Source organism: Clytia hemisphaerica, unplaced genomic scaffold (genome assembly GCF_902728285.1).
Source record: "Clytia hemisphaerica strain Z4C2 unplaced genomic scaffold, Clytia hemisphaerica genome assembly, whole genome shotgun sequence".
Taxonomy (NCBI): Eukaryota; Metazoa; Cnidaria; class Hydrozoa; order Leptothecata; family Clytiidae; genus Clytia; species Clytia hemisphaerica.
In genome coordinates this window covers 66,549-88,126 of record NW_027103316.1, presented here as the reverse complement: position 1 = coordinate 88,126, position 21,578 = coordinate 66,549, and the positions used below count along the sequence as shown (strand labels likewise).

Below are 21,578 nucleotides of genomic sequence, written 5' to 3'. Positions count from 1 at the left end.
GGCCTTTTGAGAAAAAAAATGATATACTCTCCGGTACAGAGTATCGTTTCCACAGCAACAAAATAATCAAAATCGATCACTCTCCTCCGTTTTTCCAACTAATTTGTTTACGCTTGGTCTCGATTGTCCAAACTAAATTTTGAATTTTGTGAAATCTTCAAAGTTTTGAAGAGAAAGCTTAGTTTTAGCTGACAACAACCACAATTCATCTTGTAAGTTACTGTTGCCATGAACTGTGATTTAATACATTTTTTTAACAAGACAGTTGGTCTTGGATAAAGTTAGTTAAATCAGGATAAATATCACAAGTTTAGTGCTGTGTTTGTGGGTTTTCTTTTTATCAAATTTGTTCAAACTTCTTGTATGTAGCATTTTCTTGTGTTTTTGTTTGGCAAAACTTCTTTTGAGGGGTGGGAATTAAAAGCCTCAAGTTTGGCTCCGGAGTTTGGTTTTTTAAACCAGATGGTACTAATCAATAACTTTGATTATCGAAGTAATCGATAATTATTGAAGTAATGAAACGACCACGTCGATTGTCATTGATTAATTTCTATTATAACTTCACAATAACCATTGATTTGTAGAAAAACCAGAAACACTGACCTCAAACCAAAGCACAAAAATAAGTGCAAGGCATAAGAATGACCTTCAGTAATTACCACGCCATTTTGTGTGCGTTTTAAGTATTAATTCGTATCGTGCATTTTGATTGGTTGGAGAAAACAAAAGTGGTTTTGGTGTCATGTGAATCGCGCATTTTGATTGGTCTAGATAAACTCGATTTCAGATTCTGCCATGCTGCTGCCAGGAGCAATATTAGATACAATCAGTCTAGACTTAAACTCCTATATCAGCATTAGAAACTCCCGTAGAATCGTCTAATATCGACATGCGTCTTGTTATTTTACATAGCTGTAGGCTGGTCTTCGAAATAAAAAATCAAACATACAGTAAACAAATACATACCAAAGTTATCAATTAATCACTAAATTGTACTCTCCCTATCACATCAAAATTTGCAACAAAAACGAAAGTAATCTCTTCTACCGATTGCTTTGTGGCGCTCCTTGTCCTCGCAGACTGTTTATTTGATTTCCACCAATAAGATTGCATTTCACACTGCCCTTCTTTTCAGCGCTGTGGTCTAAAATCTCACCCTTCAAAACACCTCTTTTACCGTGAGATTGGGTAACTTGCATCAGTGGAGGCTGGGCAAAATTATTTTAAAGGGAACCAAAAAGTTCATCTGGGAGCTGAAAATCTTTTTTCAGTAAACATTTTCAAATTTATATGTATCATTTTTCATAGTATCTTAAACTCATTTGCAGTTGTTTAGAGCTACAGCACTTCCGAAACTTGATTTTGCCATTTTTCAGGCTAAAAAGCCTTGAAATTAAAGCTTTTTAGCCTAAAAAACGGCCACAGCCATATCACAAAAAATACAATGAATGCTGCAGTTTTAGTTATTCAAAATCCAACATAGGCCAACAATTGATCAAGAAAACTCATTTACAGCATGATTGGCCTTCCCTGGATTGAACGGTTGAGGATTTTATTTTCCAAAAATCTTGGTTACGGAATGACGGAAAAATTAAAAATGCTGTAAAGTTTTAAGGAAACATTTTTAGAGTAAAATATTTGGCAAGTTTCTACCTCTTACTGAGTACTTTCAAACCAGGCATAAATTAATTGCTATTGGGGGAAGACTGGTTTTTAATTGAGAAATCATTTTTGGTTACGGAATGACAGAAAATTATCTTACTTTACTGAAATAAAAATTATGAAATTTTCACTTAACCATATCACCTCAAACATTTTTTAAGCTGATACAGTAACTTTGTAGTCCAGGGTCTGGAGCTCAACTATTTTTTGCCTTTGATAATCTGATGGTGGAAAAAATAGAGAAATGGCAGCGCCATCATTCAAATCAGAAAGCGAAGATAGTATACGGCAGACTTTCTGACTAGTAACTTTGTATCAAAATCTAAGCATTTGATCCATCTTGAAAACCTTTCCATTGACCCTATATAGGGTTCTAAAGTTGAATAAGATTTTTACAGCAGATTCTGTTTCATATCATGTGTACCGCATTCATGATAAATTTAAAAAATTGGTTGAGTGTTACCAAAAATCTTTTTGATTTTCTCAAAGTGTTATCGTTGCTATGGCTAAAATCATGACTTTGATAGCATAATCATTAGTCAGTGTCAATTTATTAACCACTTTATAACAATGCAAATTTTTGGGTGACACTCTGTTTCATGGAAAAAATGGGCAGTTTTTGAGTTTTAAAATGCCATAACTTTAGTTTCGCTTGTGCTACAGACTTGTATGAGCTCTCATTTTTCAGCATTTTTTATTGTGCATCCTCTGAAATTAAAATCATTCAATGACAATCTCTACTTTATGCACAATATCCTTTTGAAATCAAGGTGGTCTCTGGTTCCCTTTAAAATAATTTTGCCCGGCTAACATACATACCTCCAAATGAATAACCTGGCTGGTCATTAAAATACAAAATTGAATCAAAATAAAATGGTAGAGTAGAAGAGCTGCAAGCGGAGCTGCGTCGTTCGTTTGTTTTGAAATTTTGCTGCTTTGCTTGGTCAGTCATTTGATGGCTATGCAAGTTTCCCTCCACTGTGATCCTAAGAATTTATAGACTATTTTTCATCTTTAATTCTCAGAAGAGTTAATAAAGTATCATAAAAATCATTGAATACCGTCAACTGCTCTAACTTGGGATGATTGGTCGAAACATGGGACTGTTAATATCTGGCCTGTATTTTTACTTACTGTTAAATCGCTTTGACAAAAAATTTGTTTTGATAACTCCACCAAGTTTATCGATCATCGATCATACTTTCTGTCATAACATGTCACGATAATTTTCACTGATAGTGGGTCCTTTTTAACTTTTTTGTTTTTATTCAAAATGACTGGACGCCAATTGGAGAATTAGAGAACGCCCGCCGCCTAACTGCCTATCGCCCGATGGGATTAAGAAATTACGAGTGTGTAACTTGCCGCGTTAGTGACGTCAAACACTCCATCGTTTTGCCACTAATTTGGTCTTATTCGTTCCAGACATTCGCGTGTGTTCCACTACTGATTTTTTTCATATTTCGATTTAAAAGCCTACTCAGTGCGAAAGAGAAATTGTGTATTTCTTCAATACGCCCTTCATTAACTCAAATCAAATGACTTTGGAGGTTCGGTGAAATGGTGGCCAAATTGTTTTGTCAGATAGTCCAAGTTAGAGCAGTTGACAGTAAAAGAAGAACTTAAAATCTTCTTAGATATTTTCATTTTGAAAGAAGAGTGAAACATGAGAAAGTTTTTATTGCTTTAATTCAAATGGGGGATTTGGAAAATGTTCTATGTTTGGGTTTTTGCACAAACCCCTGTAACTATGGGCGAGCACCTGATTGCTAAGATGTTGGCTTGAAATCAATAATGAAATCATTGAAAACAAAAGTAAAATCAGCGCGCACTGCAAATCACATAATCTTGATATAGGAGTTTTAGTCTATACTGACAATCAAAGTTATTCAACAGCCCTCGAAATTCAAGTAAAAGTAAGTCGGCACGTAAGTGCCGTCCAAATCCGGCCGAAGGCCGGCAAAATTTTGCCGACCTAAGCTTGTTTTTAGGTCGGCAATGCCAATCTGAGCTATATTTTAGGTCGGCAAAGTTGTTTAAAGGCTACGGCAATGTTTGTTTTTTTATTTGAGTGCGATATGGTTCTTATTAGAGACTTTCATTTTACAGTTACCGGATAAAAGAATAATAAAATAACAAAACGAGGAATAAAATTTGCTGACCTAAAAGATAACTTATGGTCGGCTGCCGAGAGAATCAATGAATATGGTCGGCAATGAACTGCCGACTATACGCACTCTTTGGTCGGCTTTTAGGTCGGCACTGTCGAATGCCGACCTGAAATTCGAGGGCTGATTCAATATGATCAAAAATAATCAAAAAATAATCAAACTGATAGAACAAATCGAAAATGTTGAAGAAAATGCCATAATTTGGAGACAAGTGAGTATTATAAAAATCGTATCGATAAAATAGATAGGTGGTTAGTGATCACCTTCGATTATTATATCGGTCATTATTGATTATTCGATCACAATCGAACGTTCAATTAGTACCTTCTGGTTTAAACTAGACATTTTTCAAGCTTGGACAGTCAAGTAATTCCCTCAATTACACAAATGTTGCCAGTAAACTGTCTACCGGATTATTTCCTGCTGTAATTGATGGATTACTCAACAAGAGTGTTACCAGCAAGATGCCAATAGTTTTGCCAGTATAAATCTGGAAGATTTTTATATACTTATCGCTTGGAGACTCACATTTGTCCTTCTAAGCCAGTTTTTTGTGTGTAAATTTTCAATTTTTGATTTGCAAAAGTTTATGCTTGCTAAAAAAGATTTGTCCCTGTATTTTGAATACTGCAATTTTTGGCCCTTACAAAACTTTTCTTCTTGCAAAAGTTTACACACTGTTACACACCTAAAAAAACTTCCAAACTCATTGTTTAGCCATATTAGAATTTAAACACATGTTAGTAATTGATAATTTGAATTTAGCCTGGGAATGCATGCTCATAATATTAGAAAAAAACAAAAAATACCTCACCTCGCAAAGTTGTTTATAGAGCATGGTGCAGGTAAATTAGTCTGACACAGAATGTTATAAACAGTCTGTGTGTGAACCCTTGTTGACAGATTTCCTGAACTTTGGAAACCCAGGCAAACACACATAATCAACTTACCATAAAAAGTCTTTCACAAGCCCTAAAGACTTTCAAAACAACTAAAAAAAACATCAAAACATCAGCCACATGAGTTCCAGTCAACAGCCATTTTGTTTCTAAATGAATCTATGTTTTCATTTTCATTTGTTTTCCTTTTTTTGCAGAGACAACTTTTTCCATAAGTTATGTGCGCGCATCGAAATTATAAAAATGCGCGCAAAAGTACTGCTAAATAGTTCGCACAAAATCTGGCCAATCAGACTGAATATTGCATTGCAGGGAAAAATCTCCCTGCAGGTGAGTTACCTGCGTCAAAAAACAAACAAGCAGCAAAATATCATAAGCTAGACTGTGGAAAAAGTTTAACGCTTGGATTCCCAGCCTAATTTGAATTGAAAAATATGTAAGATGATATGACACCATCCTGCATCATTATGTATTTTAAGTCATCAATGTAAATTTCACTCATTTTCAGCATTGATAGTAACTGTAATAAAGCTTCATAAAAACACACAAAAAAAAAAGTTACATTTTCTAGGATTAGAAGTTAGCGTATTGAACTTGACAGTACCTATCTGCCTCTAAAAGATGGTACCTCTTTACCAATAAAGAAGTTTCTAGCATCAAAGGAAAAAGTTGTTTTTCTTCTCCTTTTTCATTTCCATTTTGAATTATTTTTCTCAAAGATTGTAGTGCTAAATTATACTTTTCAACAGTAGATATTTTTTTAGAATTGAAATACTAGTTGAAAAATGGCACAATGGCAAGCAAAACAAGAGTTAATGCACACCTAGGCAAATGGACTCTCGAAAGTTGAAAATCATGTTCTGTGCAATCATGCTTCTATAAAATTTGAAAGAAGATCTTTTCTTTGCCATTTTCAATTTTCTGAACTATTATAATTACTCCAGATAAATATTGACTATTAAGAAGCTTTGTGCACTAGGTTTAAAAAGACCACTGAATTATTGTTAAACCTTAATTATAAATAATAAATTGCTTTTGATAATTTTAGAGAAGAAAATAATAATGGCGGATGAAGATGGGGGAGGAGAAGTGGTTGGAAGCTCCTTCATGAACACATTTATTTTGATGGAAGAACTTCTTGATAAACTTAAACTTTTAGGCTATGAAAAAGAATTCTGCAGAGGTTGGGGCTTCAAAGCATTTTCAAGACATTATTTTGCTGTACCTACGAACCCAGGAGAACAATTTTTTGCTTTTACAAATATTGTAGCTTGGCTGTTAAACCAATGCTCGAAATCTTTTGATCGACCCCAAGAATATGACGACCCAAATGCTACCATATCAGAAATTCTAGACCAATCCAGATCTCTAGGTATAACAGTTGATTTCCCACCAGCAAAATTGAAATCTGGTCATGGAGAGCAAGTGATTTACTTGGTGAATAAATTGTGTTGCGAGGCTTTGAAGTCTCAAATGTTTTCATGGAAGAGGCCGGAATATATGGAAGAAGAGGAAGCTGAGGAGAATATTGTGGAAGATGACGCAGAGTTGACCATGGATAAATTAAACGACGAACTGGCTGAAGAAATTGAAGAAGAAGCTGATGAAGAAGAAGCCTATCTTGATCTCTCTGGTATGAAACAACAAAATTTTGCCAATGATTTTGGTACGAAACCAGAATCCATGTTGGAATCTAATGTTGATGCAAATGAATGGAAATTGGAAATTGAACGTGTTTTACCCTTACTGAAAGTTCATATTCGTGCTGATAATAAAGATTGGAGGAACCATTACGAGCAGATGCAGCAGTATAGTACTGGTATTTCACAAACATTGCAAGAGACTCAAACTCAACTTGATAAGTTACATCAGGAGATTAGTAAGACTCTGGAAAAAGTAGCAAGCCGTGAAAAATATATCAACAACCAGTTGGAAGGTAAAATCCAAGATTTCCGCTCAAAGCAAGATAATTTGGCTGTATTGAAGGAAAAATATAACCAAAGCAGTGGCGGTGTTACAGAGTTGACACAACAGTTGTCACAAATCACAGATGAGCTTGAGCAAGTGAAAATACAGATGGATGAGAGAGGAACCAATATGACGGATGCTGGCCCCTTGGTAAGAATCAAGCAAGCGCTCTCAAAACTCAAACAAGAGTGTATAGAGATGGATTTGGAAGTCGGTGTCTTGGAGCATGCTTTGCTTCAAGGGAAAGTTCGAGAAAAACTTGGATTGGAAGACAAAGTCAATAGAATTAAATCAGCAAAAACATCTGAATTATAAAGTTAGAAAAGGATTTTTTTTTTCAAAAATGATTTTTATCTTTTTTTTCTTTTTAAAAATATGGCATGTACAATAAGTTGTAAAATTTTATGTTAATATAATGATTACTCCAAAAGATTTTTATTTGCTTGGATTTGGAACCAAGACTTGTCAGTTTATTATAATAACCAATAACCAATAGCCAATGATAAGATACTCTGTATAACTTTAGACCTATGTTTAAAAAGTTAGGCCTGACAATTCAGATTAGGATATCTTTTTTTTAATGAACGGAACTTTTTAGCAGCTCGACGAAGACTATATTTTTGTCTCAGAGTTTCGTCAAAGAACGAAAGTTTTGGAGTCATCAGTTATCCTTTTTACATTGTTAAAGAAATTTTTAGTAGAGAGCAGCCATGATTCTTTGAAATGTGACCTTTTAATGGAATCAATATCATAAACAATCTAAATTAGTAAGTTTTGCATAACCTTCTAAAAACTGTATAACAATCATGTTTGGAAAGAGATTATACTGACCCTACATGTTTGCTTAGTCTACTATGTCATAACCCTTCTCGTCTTAAACTATAGATTTTCCCCCTTTTTATTTGACCTTTCAACAAATCGTTTTGCATCCTTTTATCAATTCTACTGCACGATTTTTTTATAAGAACATCCAAAATATTTGAAGCCTTGGGATATTCTTAACTTTTTGAGTTTTAAGCCTAAAAATGTTCTTAAACATTTTCATATTTTCGCCATTTGTTGAATATTTTTGTGATATTTTCCTTTGAAATCGGGTGCTTTAAGGTCTGCAAAGTCTTAAAATGTCCTTAACTTTGACACTTTTGCCATCAGAGCCTTATGTTCTTATATAGTTTGTTCTTATAAAAAAACTGAGCGAGAGTTGTCAATAACCACTAGAAAAGATTGTACAACAGCAGGCCAATCATTTCATCAATTGAAAGATTGTCTTCGTATTTCAACGACATTGAAAAGTGATAACCTAACCTTTGCCTACAGTTCAAAATATAATACGATTTTTTAAAATTCATTATATTTATATTTCTTGTAACTTTTTGCCCCTTAATGACTGGTTGTGATTCAATCAATCAATGCGTTCTGTTTAATCTAAGCTGACAACAAGTGTCAACAATAAAGTTTGTAGTTGGTTTTATCATAAAGAAACTTTATCCTGCCTGCTCACCGTTTTTATTTATTTTGGCAAAAAGTATTATCATTATATGAAAAAAGAGAGCTGTCACATTTTATGATATGTTTCGCTCATCAATTGAGAATTCTTTTTTTTTTGGTCATTGACAAAAATTTTTGAATAATTTTCCAGGTTTATATTATTTTGACGGGTTGTCTCGTTTTTTCATATTTTGATTGAAAGCTTGTATAATCTATTTAGCAGATTCTCTTGAAATTATGAATAATTGTGAAGAAAGAGACTGTATTCAGGACAAAGACAAAGGCTTTATCTTCCATTCATTAGAAAATTTGCATGCGATGAAATATATTATCCGTTTTATTTTCTTCTATTTTACAGTTTGAACTTATCAATAACTACTAACCTAACAAAATAATAATACTAATCAAGTTTGGAGTGTTTGTTTTGTTTATATTACTTTTAAGAGGATGGTTATGTGAACAGACAAGAAGTACTTCAAACCAAAAAAATATGGTAAGATCATAATTCAAAAAAACACTTTCACTTTCTATTACTTTTTTCCACAGGCAAATAATGTATGAATTATTATAGGAGTCTCTTTAACTTGAACACAAATTTGTTCGAATTATGGAAATCAATTTATAACGCATTGGTAACTGAAGGAACGAGAAAACTTGTGAGAGTTAAGGAGAGGATCGAGTTAGAAAACTCGCTACTGTACCTTGTTTTTTCAAGCTGACCAACAAATGTTACCCTGTGTTTTTAAATGACCGATCAGTTTAGTATCATGACCTTTTCCCCAAAAACAGAGAACGCAGGCTTCGTTTAATTTTCTCTCCTTTGTGATTTCAGTATGGTTTTTTTAACCACGCGTTTGAGAAGTTCATCACTCTGCAGTATGGCGAAGATAAGTGGGAAATTATACGGTAACGGCCTTTTTCAGTTTCTTTCTAATTCAAATTATACTTATTTCGAATTCATGTTATGTCGATCCTTTATTGTACCGCAAATTAAAAAAAAGAAAGAACGACTTTATAGGACTTTTCCTGAATTCTTTTGGATTGCAACAACTGCCTCGTTTTGAAACCATTACCACTGATTAAATTCCTTGAGTCTTCGAGAGTTACTTTTTGAATAGAGTAAACTTCTAATTAACTATTCTGGGAATCACAGCAATATTTTGAAAACGAGGTTTATGAAAAGGTCTATTCGGGAGAGAATAAGTTTCACACTCAGAGCGAAGGAAGATTATGACGCAGTTCTCCCCATAGTTTAGGTATAAACTTATTTCTCTTTTATGATTTTTGTTGGCGATAAGTTTATACCTAAACTATTCTCCCCACGCCGCAAGAGCACAAATTTGGATTTTGTTTTCTAATTCTGCTTTGTCAGCAAAAGGTGCGCGTCTGCTTTATCATTTAATCAAAAGAATGTTTTAAAAAGCAAATTTTTCATTTCTTCTTCACTTCAGGTTGGAAGCTGGTGTGTTCGAGGAGAGTTTTGATGAGAAGATTGTTTATGATGATAACATGATTCATGAATTGATTGATGCTGCTGCTGATGTCCTTGGTGAGCTTCTACTATTATTTTCTGTTTCCTCTTTCTATTTCTTCTATTAAAGGTATTATTCTTTTATAAAAGGTATATCATGTCCAAATTGTTGACGCTGTGCATCTGATTTCTTCTTTTGAACACAGACTTAAGGCGCTATCAAATTGAGTTCTTGGTTTAAACCCTTGGGTTTTAAGGTTTTTAGTTTGTTGATCCAAAAGTTCTCTCGTGATAGAATGGTGTTTTTCAGCTGGCTTTCATTTCCTTCGATATTTCTTAGCTGTTCAATGAAAGCCAGCTGAAAAACACCATTCTATCACGAGAGAACATTGAACAGCTAAGAAATATCGAAGGAAATGAAAGCCAGCTGAAAAACACCATTCTATCACGAGAGAACTTTTGGATCAACAAACTAAAAACCTTAAAACCCAAGGGTTTAAACCAAGAACTCAATTTGATAGCGCCTTAAGTCTGTGTTTACACGTCCATTTTTTCCAGATCACTTACAGACGGCTCATAAATATACGTCACAAAAAAGCGTTTATTTGACGTCAAAAAATTTTTTTTTTTTTGTTAAAAAAACTGAATTTTTTTAGCTAGAAATATACCTTGAAAACGGCCCTGGCCGAAACATGTTGGAAATTTCTAGCATCTAATGGTATTTTTGTCTCGATCCTCCGTCCGATATATGATTTCTTCTTTTGTATACCATCCCATGGGGGAATTGGCCTAAATTCGAAATGATATTTCTTAATAGAACTTATTTTGGCGGGAACTAATTTTGGCGAATTCGGTAAATTTAGACAAAATTGGGCAAATCTTAGCACTGTTTATGACAATTAAAAATTCACTGAAAAGACTAGATATTATTAACCAAATGCTTCTATTCACAACGATCCAGATCTCAACTTCAATTCTCCCCATTCCTCTACCTCTTCATCACTGTGACACCCCATTTTCATCCCTTTCTCTTGTTTTCAGATATCGAACCTGAAGTTTTGCAAGCAGACTTTGGAACTTGTTATTTTGAACATTGTCTAGGTACCAGTCACGGTGACCTGCTCGGTAAACTTGGTCGAAATTTATACGATTTCCTTTCCAATGTTGATTCTTTACACGACTATCTATCCTTACAATATGCTGGTCTCAAAATCCCAACTTTTCGCGTCAAAGAGGACTCATTCAGACGTTGTATCACGTTACAGTATTATAGTGATCGAGAGGATTTGGAGTTTATTACCAAAGGGATTATCGAGCAAGCTGCTAAAAAATTATTCGACTTGAGCGTGACAGTGCAGATTTTCTTTGATGCTAATCAAGACACGAACACGTTTTTGATCACGGCAAATGACCCTGATGATAGCGATCGCATGTTCCCTAAAGTCATGGAACTGTCACGTGATCTCATCCCGCACGCCAACGAACCGAAGGTGTCACCGCTCGAATTCTGTAAGATTTTTCCTTTCCATATGATCTTCAATCGTGATATGGAGCTCTTACAAATCGGAACAACTTTACGCCGTATCTTAAAAGATATCAACAACTTTAAGACTCCTCCAGTCGCGAAATTCTTCACGCTTTCAAGACCACAAATCGATTTCACATTTGAAGCCATTTATTCGCGATTAAACAACACTTTTGTGATGACGTCATTGGATGACGTAGTCAAACCCTCCCTAGTCCTCCAACAAGCTCACCAAACAGGAAGTCTACCACGCCGTTCTAACATTCGTTTAAAAGGTGAAATGATTTATATCGATGATCGGGATGCGATGCTGTTCATGTGCTCACCAAGTGTTTCCAATATTGCTGACATGCGCAATAAAGGTCTTTGTTTGAGTGACATTCCTATCCATGATGCAACGCGTGATTTAGTCCTTCTCTCTGAAAACATACAAAAAGAATTGGAATTAACTCAACAATTACGTGTTGTCAGTGACCATTTAACTAAAATTCACAGTGAACTGGAATCAGAAATGCATCTCTATAATCGGTTGCTGGAATCAGTGCTCCCAAACTCTATCGCAGCTAGCTTGTGTGAAATGAAAGCAGTACCAGCAGAGAGGTTTGACTGTGTGACTTTGATGTTTAGTGGTATCAACAAATTTGCGGATTTGTGTCAAGGCATGGAATCTCATGAGATCGTAAGCATGTTGAATGACTTGTACACAAAATTCGATGTTTTTGTCACTTTCTTGGAAGGGTTCGCCTACAAGGTAATTGTTTTATAACTTTATTTTAGTTTATTCAGCTGGATAGATCTTTGTTTGTTCATTTTCCTTATCATGTCTTTTGAACTTTACTCTTTAAAAATCTTGGTACAGGACAGATCATAGTCAAAAATAGTGTGACATTTCTATTTTCGAAAAAAATCATTTTTTTTTGAAAAATACAATAATTACCTCATCGGTGTAAAGGAAACATTGAAATTCAGATATGTTGTTTCCATGAGGTTACTATTGCGTTTTCTGTTTTTAAATGTTTGAAAAATGTTGGAAAATTGAGGTTACCAACATTTCTACACCCCTTCCTTTTATTCATGATAGTTTTCTTAGGGATTGTTGTAGAAACTTAGAATTTTGTAACACAACTCTCAAAACCTCAATCAACAACATATCAAAAAATGTGGGCGAAATATTCACCAGAATGTTGGATATTTGAGGTTACTTTTTAAACAAATTTGCCAGCTATTCATTCATAAAACCAACTTTATCTATGAAAAATTAATCAAATTTGTTAGCTTTTTGAATAAATATAAGCCCAAAATGTGTTATGCATTATTATTCAATAGTTAGAATCGTTATCTTGTTGGAATTTTGAGGTTACCTTGTGAAAAATCAAATAAACCAGCTGCGCTGGAAGCTCCGGCTTTAGAGATTAAAAGATGTGAAAGATGAGCTTGTTGAGTTAGTTGTGTTCGAACGTTGCCCACAAACTACTAATCAGAACAGATCAGAAAGCAAAGCAATAAATCTATTGCAGAGCAAGTATGAGAAATAATCTTAACGAATAAATAAACCAGCTGGAAGTTTAGCTCTTCTAAGTGATTACACATGCACTTTCTTGCTTAAATAACCAAGCCCATCCCCCGCCCACTTATCCTCAACTAAAAAGTTCAAGATTGGAGCTAAAGGAGAAAAACATTTAGAAGTGAATATTTCCAAGTTCTTATACTGTAAATTAATTTTTTTCTAAACTTGCCAATAGCGAAGCCATGATGCGCCGTTGATTTGATTGGTCCGGATAAAATGTTGGGGAGAAAAATAGCCTAAATTAGAGGCCACGGCTTTGAGCTAAGCATTATTTTTTCTGTTGGGATAATACTTGGAAGAGTAGGATAAACCAAATAAAATGGTACATTAGTGTGTATGTTATAAATAGTGGTATATTTGGAAAAAACCTTTTTCCTGTTTGAAAAATCTTCAAAAGGAATGGTCGCCCCAGCCAATGAAATTACTTTATTCGTAGAAATTTTAGGAGACTAATTTTAGCGTTTTAGCGAGTTCTCCCTATTTTTGCTAAAATAAATCTCGCTTTTAAAAATTTAACTATTTAAATATACGCTAAAATAAGTCTCGCTAAAATTTCTACGATTAAAGTATGACAAAGTCCAAAAAATAATATTCAGTTATAACACTGTGAAAATTTCTCCGATCTTGTTCAAATTTACACAGGAATTGTGTTTTAGTATACTTTACTGAATTATCATAGTGATATGTTTGTAAAAAATCTGTGTCGGGTTTGAAAAATCAAAAGGAACGGTCGCAAGCCGGGATGAAATTACGACAAAGTCCAAAAACAATCATTTCAGCCATAACACTCCAAAAATTTCTCCAATCTTGTTCAAATTTAAAAAGGAATTGTGTTTTCGTATCCTTTACTGAATTCTCATAGCGATATGTTTGTAAAAAATCTATGTCGGGTTTGAAAAATCAAAAGGAACGGTCGCAAGCCGCGATGAAATTACAACAAAGTCCAAAAACGATCATTTTCAGCCATAACACTGCGAAAATTTCTCCAATCTTGTTCTAATTTTCAAAGGAATTGTGTTTTAGTATCCTTTACTGAATTCTCATAGCGATATGTTTGTAAAAAATCTGTGTCGGGTTTGAAAAATCAAAAGGAACGGTCGCCAGCCGCGATGAAATTACGACAAAAAGTCCAAAAACGATCATTTTCAGCCATAAAACTGTGAAAATTTCTCCATTCTTGTTCAAATTTACACAGGAATTGTGTTTTAGTATCCTTTATTGAATTCTCATAGTGATATGTTTGTAAAAAATATGTGTCGGGTTTGAAGAATCAAAAGGAACGGTCGCCAGTCAACAATAATAATGATGAATACAAAACAGGATCATTTTCAGCCATAAACATAACACCACAAAAACTACTCAGATCGTTTTCAAATTTTCACTGTAATGTAGTAATTTTAGTATTCTCTTTTAAATTCCAATGGATGTGTGTTTGAAAGTTTCATTGTCAAGTTACCAACAGAATTTTTTTATGGTTATAGCCATATGCAAGATTTTTTAAGCACTCGATCAGCTGACGATTCATGGCCAAAATTTCTCCAAAGTCTTTCCACATTGTTAGAGAGCCAGTATGCATCAAACTTCTCATAAATCATGTTCAAAACATCATGAATAATGATGAAAATGATCAATTTTTCACTGAGATTTGCCAGTATTTGCTACACAGTCAACTAGTCCACTTTCGGCAGCCATCTTTTTCTTAAATACTTTCGGCCAATCAAATCACAGTGTTATTTGAATCAGGTAATCCGTTTTTATTAAATCGGAATAGATCATCGGATTAGATAAACAAACAAAAAATGTCTTGAGCGTCGTCGTCGTCGGACGAGAGAGAATTTAAGGCTCCTAGGCCGGAGCAATAAACCTTTGCATTATCATCATACACCTATTAGAATTTTGTTATGATTGCATATGGGAACAATATAGTACCTTTCCTAATTATTGATCAAAATATAACATAACGATTATAAGACAAAATGTTGCCAAATCGAGGTTACTCTGGGTTACTCTAAAATAATTGGGTGCTAGAAACATGATGTAAAACCAAAAAAAAGAAGAAACATTCCCTGTGCACCCCTGTTTGTCTTATACTCCTCCTAACCACACATCTTAAGTGCTTAAAAAACAGTAACCTCAAAAACCCTACAACAATACAAAAATCAGGTCTATATACTTCATTTAGAATCTCAATGTTCAATGTTTCAATGATATAAAAAGGTTTACTTTCTTCGCCAAATGTAAATAGTAAAGTCTTTTACTTTCAATTGGAAGTGCAGTAACCTCATAACACCTACATTTTTCAAAGTCTCAGACTATTCCTTTGAGAAGAGAAAGCTTTGCCAATAACTAGCAAAGGATATGACACTAATCTAGATACTATTGTTTTACGTCATGAACATCATAGCAAGATGGAGTTCATCTTGCTACAACATACAACATAAATAGCGTCAAAGTAACCTCAAAAACTCAACATAATTGACTTATAACTTTATCTTTTCATGTGAGGAAAGATGTTAACAGGTCACATTATTTTATTTCCAGTCAAAATGATAAAAAATAATATCTAACCTGACTTAACAAGTCATTCACCTGACTTTACAAGTCATCTCATTTTGGTAACCTCATTTTCACAACATTCCTAGGAAGGTAACCTCATTGAACAAACAAAAAATGAAAATTTGACCTTTTGGCTATCTAGATATGAAATTTTATCATAATCTGCCCTGTAATAGTAAAGATATTGAGTTTAGAAAAGGTAACCTCGATTTTGGAACCTCAAAAATCCAACATTGAGTTTTTGACTATAGCCTTAGTTTGGAGCAACCTCAAAATTCCGTGTTTTCTTTAAAAGATTGTTTGGCCTTAGCGGGTGGCTCTTAAATCAATCACCTAAGGGTAACCTCAAAAACCCAACCTACACAGCCACAAATGGATACTAGTTCGAAATGTCACATTTACCCCTTTTATTTTTGACTACGATCGACAGCTCCCATAACTCGAACACGCCGGCCCGGGGATCGGGAGTCTGATCGAGTTATAGAAATTTCGAGTGAGACATGTTTACAAGTTAAAGAGACATTCGATTAATCGAGGTCCGAGTTAAGGAGATTCCACTGTTTTTAATAATGTTAATGATTGTGTTAAAATCAAGGTCACATTCGTTATTCGTTATTCGTTCTGTACAACACAATTTATGTACTCAGTCAATGTACATCCCCAAAATGTGTTTGAGATGGACATAAAAATGACGTCGCAAGCTGAGAGATTTGTTTGTTATTTATAATCATCCATTTACGTCAAATGTGTATTCTGGATGACCGATACCGATACGCCGCGAAACGCACAATCGTTCAATCTCTGTAACGAAAACGAACGCTTTATTTTTCAGGTAGAGACAGTGGGTGATACGTATATGACGGCTAGTGGTTTACCTGAGCGTGTATCTAACCATGCGTATGTCATGTGCACTTTGGCTCTTGATATGCAAGATGCTGCAAAAGAAGTCACCATCAAAGGAAAGAAAATTATGGTAAGGTATATCTATCCTTCCTTTCCCCCTTGAAGCTGTTTCAGTGACCTTGTGAAGTTTTCAAATTCACCGGGGTGGCAATGGGCCATTTTTACAAAAAGAATGACTGGGGCAGATCTGACATTGTCACTGATACAGGGGTGTGTTTCTACCCCGCATGAATTTGATTGCAAGATATTTCAGCTTTGTTATGCAAAAACTCCAGTCTGTAGTCTTTGTTTCTTTTTTTCATTGACAACTTGAGCTTGCATATGTGAATTGGTTTGGTTTACTAACTTAATGCGATTTTAATCAATCCATGCCAAAGTATTTGGAAGCCTGATCGAGTATACGGACCAAGATATTGTATACGCCATCATTTGTCCTGATTTACAGAGAATATGTATATATTTAATTTAGCGTAGAGTTTCCTTGAGCGAAGATCTTCAGTTTATAATTTATATCCCAATTTTAAACCTTATTTGATCTAAAAAAAGACATTCACGCAAAAGAAGCTGCGAAGAAAATTGATAAATGTCAAAAATCCTATAACCCCCTGCTGTTTCATCAATCAAGTTGATGATTTAAGTCTTCAGTCTTCTTACCCTTTCCAGTTGACATTTGGAATCCACTCTGGAGAAGTTGTTGCAGGTGTTATTGGTCAAAAGATGCCACGTTATTGTGTCTTTGGCAATGCTGTCAATTTGACCAGTCGAACGCAAAGCACTGGAATCCCTGGCCGAATCAATGTCACTGAGTATACTTACAGGTACATTATTCAAGTTATTAAATACACATTCTTTTTTATAAGAACATCCAAAATTTTTTGAAACTTTTGAATGCTCTTAACTTTTTGAGTTTTAAGCCTAAAAATATTCTTAACATGTTCTTATTTTCACCATTTTGTGAGCATTTTTTTCCCATTTTTATAAGAAAATAGCTGTTTAAGGGTCCGCAAAGCCTTAAATTGTTCTTAACTTGTTCTTAATATCTTGCCCATCGAAGACTTAAATTTTTATATAGTTTGCTCTTAAAAAAAACGTGTACCTAGGATATCAGCATTACTAACTTGTCCAGGATAAGTTACAAAGATGAATTTCACTCTATTCTTTAGAATCGATCCATTTACTCATATAATAAATGTTACCATTCATATCAGCTTATTAAGGAAAAACTCGGGGGAAAGAGTCCAAAATTTTGACGGGGAGACAAAATCTTTCCCCAAAGGAAATTTCCACGACTTTCATTTACCCGACGAAACTTTAACCCGACTTTTCATAACGTATCCCCCAGAAAAAATGACTAATTTAAAATTAATGTCAGAATGTATAATGTCTTCAAGTGACCAGATTTTTCTCCGACGAACTTTTAGTCCGACTTTCCTTTCCCCAATAAGGTATGATTATCTTAACGAATTTAATCTTCATTTAGATTGCTGGAAGAAAGTAACAGTTTTGAGCATTTTCATTTCGAAAAAAGAGGGCAAGTCAAAATGAAGGGCAAAGCTGAACCGATGACGACTTACATTTTGAGACGCGCTGAGAAATCCAGAGATCCTGCTTACTCGTTCACTGCTGATAGTATGATGTCTACTTATGGTTCAATTCCCAATACTGATGGTCTGCTAACCAATTCTGCAGTCGGTGGAGGCTTTACTTTGAATCGAAGTCGCGCAGGATCAGGTGGGGGCATGCGCAGAAGTCGGAACACGTCCCAACACGCAAGTCGATTTACTACTCCAGGTAAGAATGTCTAGTCTTCTTTCATCTCTTTTCATAATACATCTTTTCGATCGTAGCCGCCAATTGCCGCGCAGGCATTTTTTTGTTCGCTTTATCTCACTAAAACTGTCTCAGTCTTTTTTTCGCACCTATAGACAATAGAAAAATGTGTCAAAAAAGGATTGGATCGAGTTTAGGAGGATAATTAAATAATAAAGTGGCACAAGCCTGACCGTGCGACTACTGTTGAAAAGGTATATTAGGAGATAATTAGGAGATTGTGAAAAGGTGACTAATTACAACTACTGACAAATAAACGCCTTTTCATTTATTAGAAAACTGAACAGATTCTTTACACTGTCCCATTAATCATGTTTTAGGTTTTAACTGAAAGATATATTTTCAGTCAAATATGACCCAAAGAAGGTCTTTAATATAAGCAATAATATTGGCTAAAACTAAGTATCACTCTCTTTACCCCCTCAGGCCAAAGCACACATCACAGTCGCTACGCTACACCGAGGGCGGGCCGTTCAAGATGTAATTCCACACTCTCGACGTCTCCCTTGAGAGCTGGTTCTTACCTACATACTGAAGATGAAGAAAGCAGCATCAAGTCACCTCATTCTGTTCGTAAAGCACCTCTCAGAAGAATGCGATCCAATCTTGCTTTTGAGGTTTGTACTTGTTAAACCTAGCAAAAAACCTGTCTGTCCACGTAGAGTATGATAATCTAAAGCAAACCAATCTATTTAGATCGAGTGTATGTAAAGCTTAAAATGATTGCTAGCCTGTACCAGAGTTTTCCTCACAAACCAGGTGGATACCCTTTAAAAAACACTTTTCCAGAAAAAAATATAGAGAGGATATAAGGATATAACATTTTTTGGCAATTTACTCCCCCCCTCCGGATAAGCATCAGTTGACCTCTTGGACATTCAAAATTACCCTCAAACAGAGCAAGTTTACCCCGGACAGGGCAGATTTTGCAGATTTCTCACTACCCCCTCCACCCCTATGTACGAACATTTTCTGGAAGAGCCCAATTAAAGATAAATTTTGAGACAAGTTAAACATAATGTTTACTTAGTTAAATAGCTGAAGTTTTAAATATTTAGCAAATTTTCCTACCAGGAAAACCCTACATTGCATTTTGCAACCATGCAAGACTTACAAGTCACTTTGTTTATTTATAAAAACAGGTTTTGAACGAAGTGGAGACGGTGAGTAGCAATAGTAGCAGTGAAACACACGATACCACTCCAGGTAGCTCTTCATCTATTTTCGGTACCGGTAAATTAGAATCTCTCCAAGATATCAGTGGTCAAACGCCCAAAGCAAGTTGTGATGAAACGACAACTGCATTGGCTGTTCTAGAGATTGACGATTTACCTTTGTCAGTGAGTCCATCTATGAACAGACGTTGGGATGTGACTGGCATTTTGAAAGCTGTCAATAACTCTTTGACGCATGACTGAAATGGTGAGAAGATCCATCCCTGTTCACTTGCGAAATGAATCTTAAAGATGGGTTACTATTCTTGCAGAATGACAGGAGTGTGTAGCTAACACAGGAAAAATTTTTCGTTTTCCAAGGTTGGAAATTTCAAGTTTTCTTAGTTGGAAAAAAGATAAAATCCAATGGAAAATCCAACCTGGAAATGTGGGACATTCTCCAAGGTTGGAAATTTTGCATTTTCCATGGCTTTGAATTTTCAAAAATTCAGGTTGAAAAAAGCCAAAATCCAAATTTAACAAGGTTGGATTTTTTTTAAATTCAGTTGGAAAAAAGCCAAAATCCAAAAGTGATGACAGAGATGTGGAAAAAGAGATCTTAAACAAGGCTTTTGTTTTTAGTGAACAGTCACTCGCTAGCCTAGGCTCGATAGCTCCTGGTCAATATCTCGTTATTATTCGCACAGATACGTGGTTGATCTTAGATCACTCACATAGCTCAGCAGGGCACCATTTGAAACTATGACACAAGTACCCTATGTGCTTCACTATGCGAACTCACTTCGATTTTTAACGTTTTCCAAACTGTTTGGAGAAACACAATTTTCCAACCCAAAAAGTCTATTTTTCCAAGGAAGAGTCTTCAATTTCACAAAATTAAAAATGTAATATCCACATGGATTTTTAACGTTTTCCAAACTGTTTGAGAGAAACACAAATTTCCAACCCAAAAAGTCTAGTTTTCCAAGAAAGAGTTTCGTTTTCACAAAAATGTAATTTCCACATGGATTTTTAACGTTTTCCAAACTGTTTGGGAGAAACACAAATTTCCGACCCAAAAAGTCTAGTTTTTCAACCCGAGGTATCAAATTTACAAAAATGTGTATTTTATCACATCGATTTTTGACCTTGTTTTCAATTCCCAAACTGTTTGGAAAATAAAAATTTCCCACCCAAAAAGTCATGTTTTCCAACCAGCCTTGGAAGATTGTCATTTCTACATGATTTTTTTTCACTTGATTTTTCAAGGGCATTGGTTTATCCTACAAAACCTATGGGTAATTTACGTTTTCCAAATCAGCTTAAGGTAAATCGCTCAAATTTCCAACCTTCAATTATAAAACCAAAAATTTCCAACCCAAAAATATTTAATTTCCAACCTTGGAAATCGAAAATTTTTTCCCTGTGTAAGATTCGTAAAAAATAGACCATACGTTAAATTAAGATTTGCGAATGAAGGGGCTTTATACTTTTTAAACTTTGTAAGAAAAGGGACTCACTTAAAGGTTTAGTTTTACATAAGTGTTCCCGTTTCATATCAGACCCATGTCTTATATCAGGCTGTTGTTTCCTATTGTTATATTGTATTCGATTTCGTGCTAAGTAAACAGAAAATTATTTTTCTTTCTCTCGTTCTGATCTTGTTCTTGCTCCACATTCTTGTCGAATCAATGTTGAAAAGCTTGTAAATAAGAATTGGTGAGTAAGTAAACGATATCCACTTATTTAAAAACAAAACCTTTAAGATCGACCAACAATTTCGATGATATAAAATCTTTGAGTATTATCGAAATCCTTGGATTGACTAATGTTTCTATTTTCATAATTTATGATACTTACTACTAACACGTACAAGAGAAAAGGGTTAAGCTAAATTCCCGTACCGCCTGTACGCCATTGCCTTTTAGCGTATAACCTTCCCCGGGTCTTCATTACGGAGTTTATGTATGTGTATTTTTCTGCGGCGGTGACGATAAGGTTCTAATTTGTCTAAATCCTAACCAGCCGGGGACGACGGTAAATCAGCACTTTTACCGTCCTCGATTTTGCGGTTCATAACTGCAGGTTTTTCCAAATCGCTATAGTCACTTTACCTAAAAAGTGCAAATACATAAACTCGCTAATACCTTGTCGGCTTAAAGGGCTTTGACCATACATGTTTTTTTTATAAACATTGCACTTATAAGCATATCTAGGCTCAGATATGGGGAAAAATTAAGCATATGGCAAGCATTACTTGAGCCTACGAAAAATGTTTTTTTCCTGATTTTGGCTTTTTTTGGCTGGAATTTTACGGATTTTCAGTATTTCCCTAAATTTATGCTTTAGGTTTAAGCATCCCCTCGAGCATTTTTCAGCCTTAT

The 21,578-nt window shown here is 34.8% G+C and overlaps 2 protein-coding genes across 2 annotated transcripts; both read left to right on the top strand.

The window, feature by feature from the left end:
* The first annotated feature begins 5,756 nt into the window (after window positions 1-5,756).
* On the top strand, window positions 5,757-7,155 carry LOC136813837 (intraflagellar transport protein 57 homolog). The gene has a single exon (XM_067070328.1). It carries the CDS (start codon window positions 5,795-5,797, stop codon window positions 7,013-7,015), a length of 1,221 nt encoding a protein of 406 aa, XP_066926429.1. The 5' UTR covers window positions 5,757-5,794; the 3' UTR covers window positions 7,016-7,155.
* Window positions 7,156-8,570: 1,415 nt separating this feature from the next.
* On the top strand, window positions 8,571-20,096 carry LOC136813827 (guanylate cyclase soluble subunit beta-1-like). The gene is made up of 9 exons (XM_067070316.1): window positions 8,571-8,681; window positions 9,021-9,094; window positions 9,640-9,737; window positions 10,701-11,935; window positions 16,140-16,280; window positions 16,874-17,028; window positions 17,691-18,001; window positions 18,467-18,657; window positions 19,183-20,096. Exons 1-9 carry the CDS (start codon window positions 8,679-8,681, stop codon window positions 19,456-19,458), a joined length of 2,484 nt encoding a protein of 827 aa, XP_066926417.1. The 5' UTR covers window positions 8,571-8,678; the 3' UTR covers window positions 19,459-20,096.
* The last annotated feature ends 1,482 nt before the right edge of the window (window positions 20,097-21,578 follow it).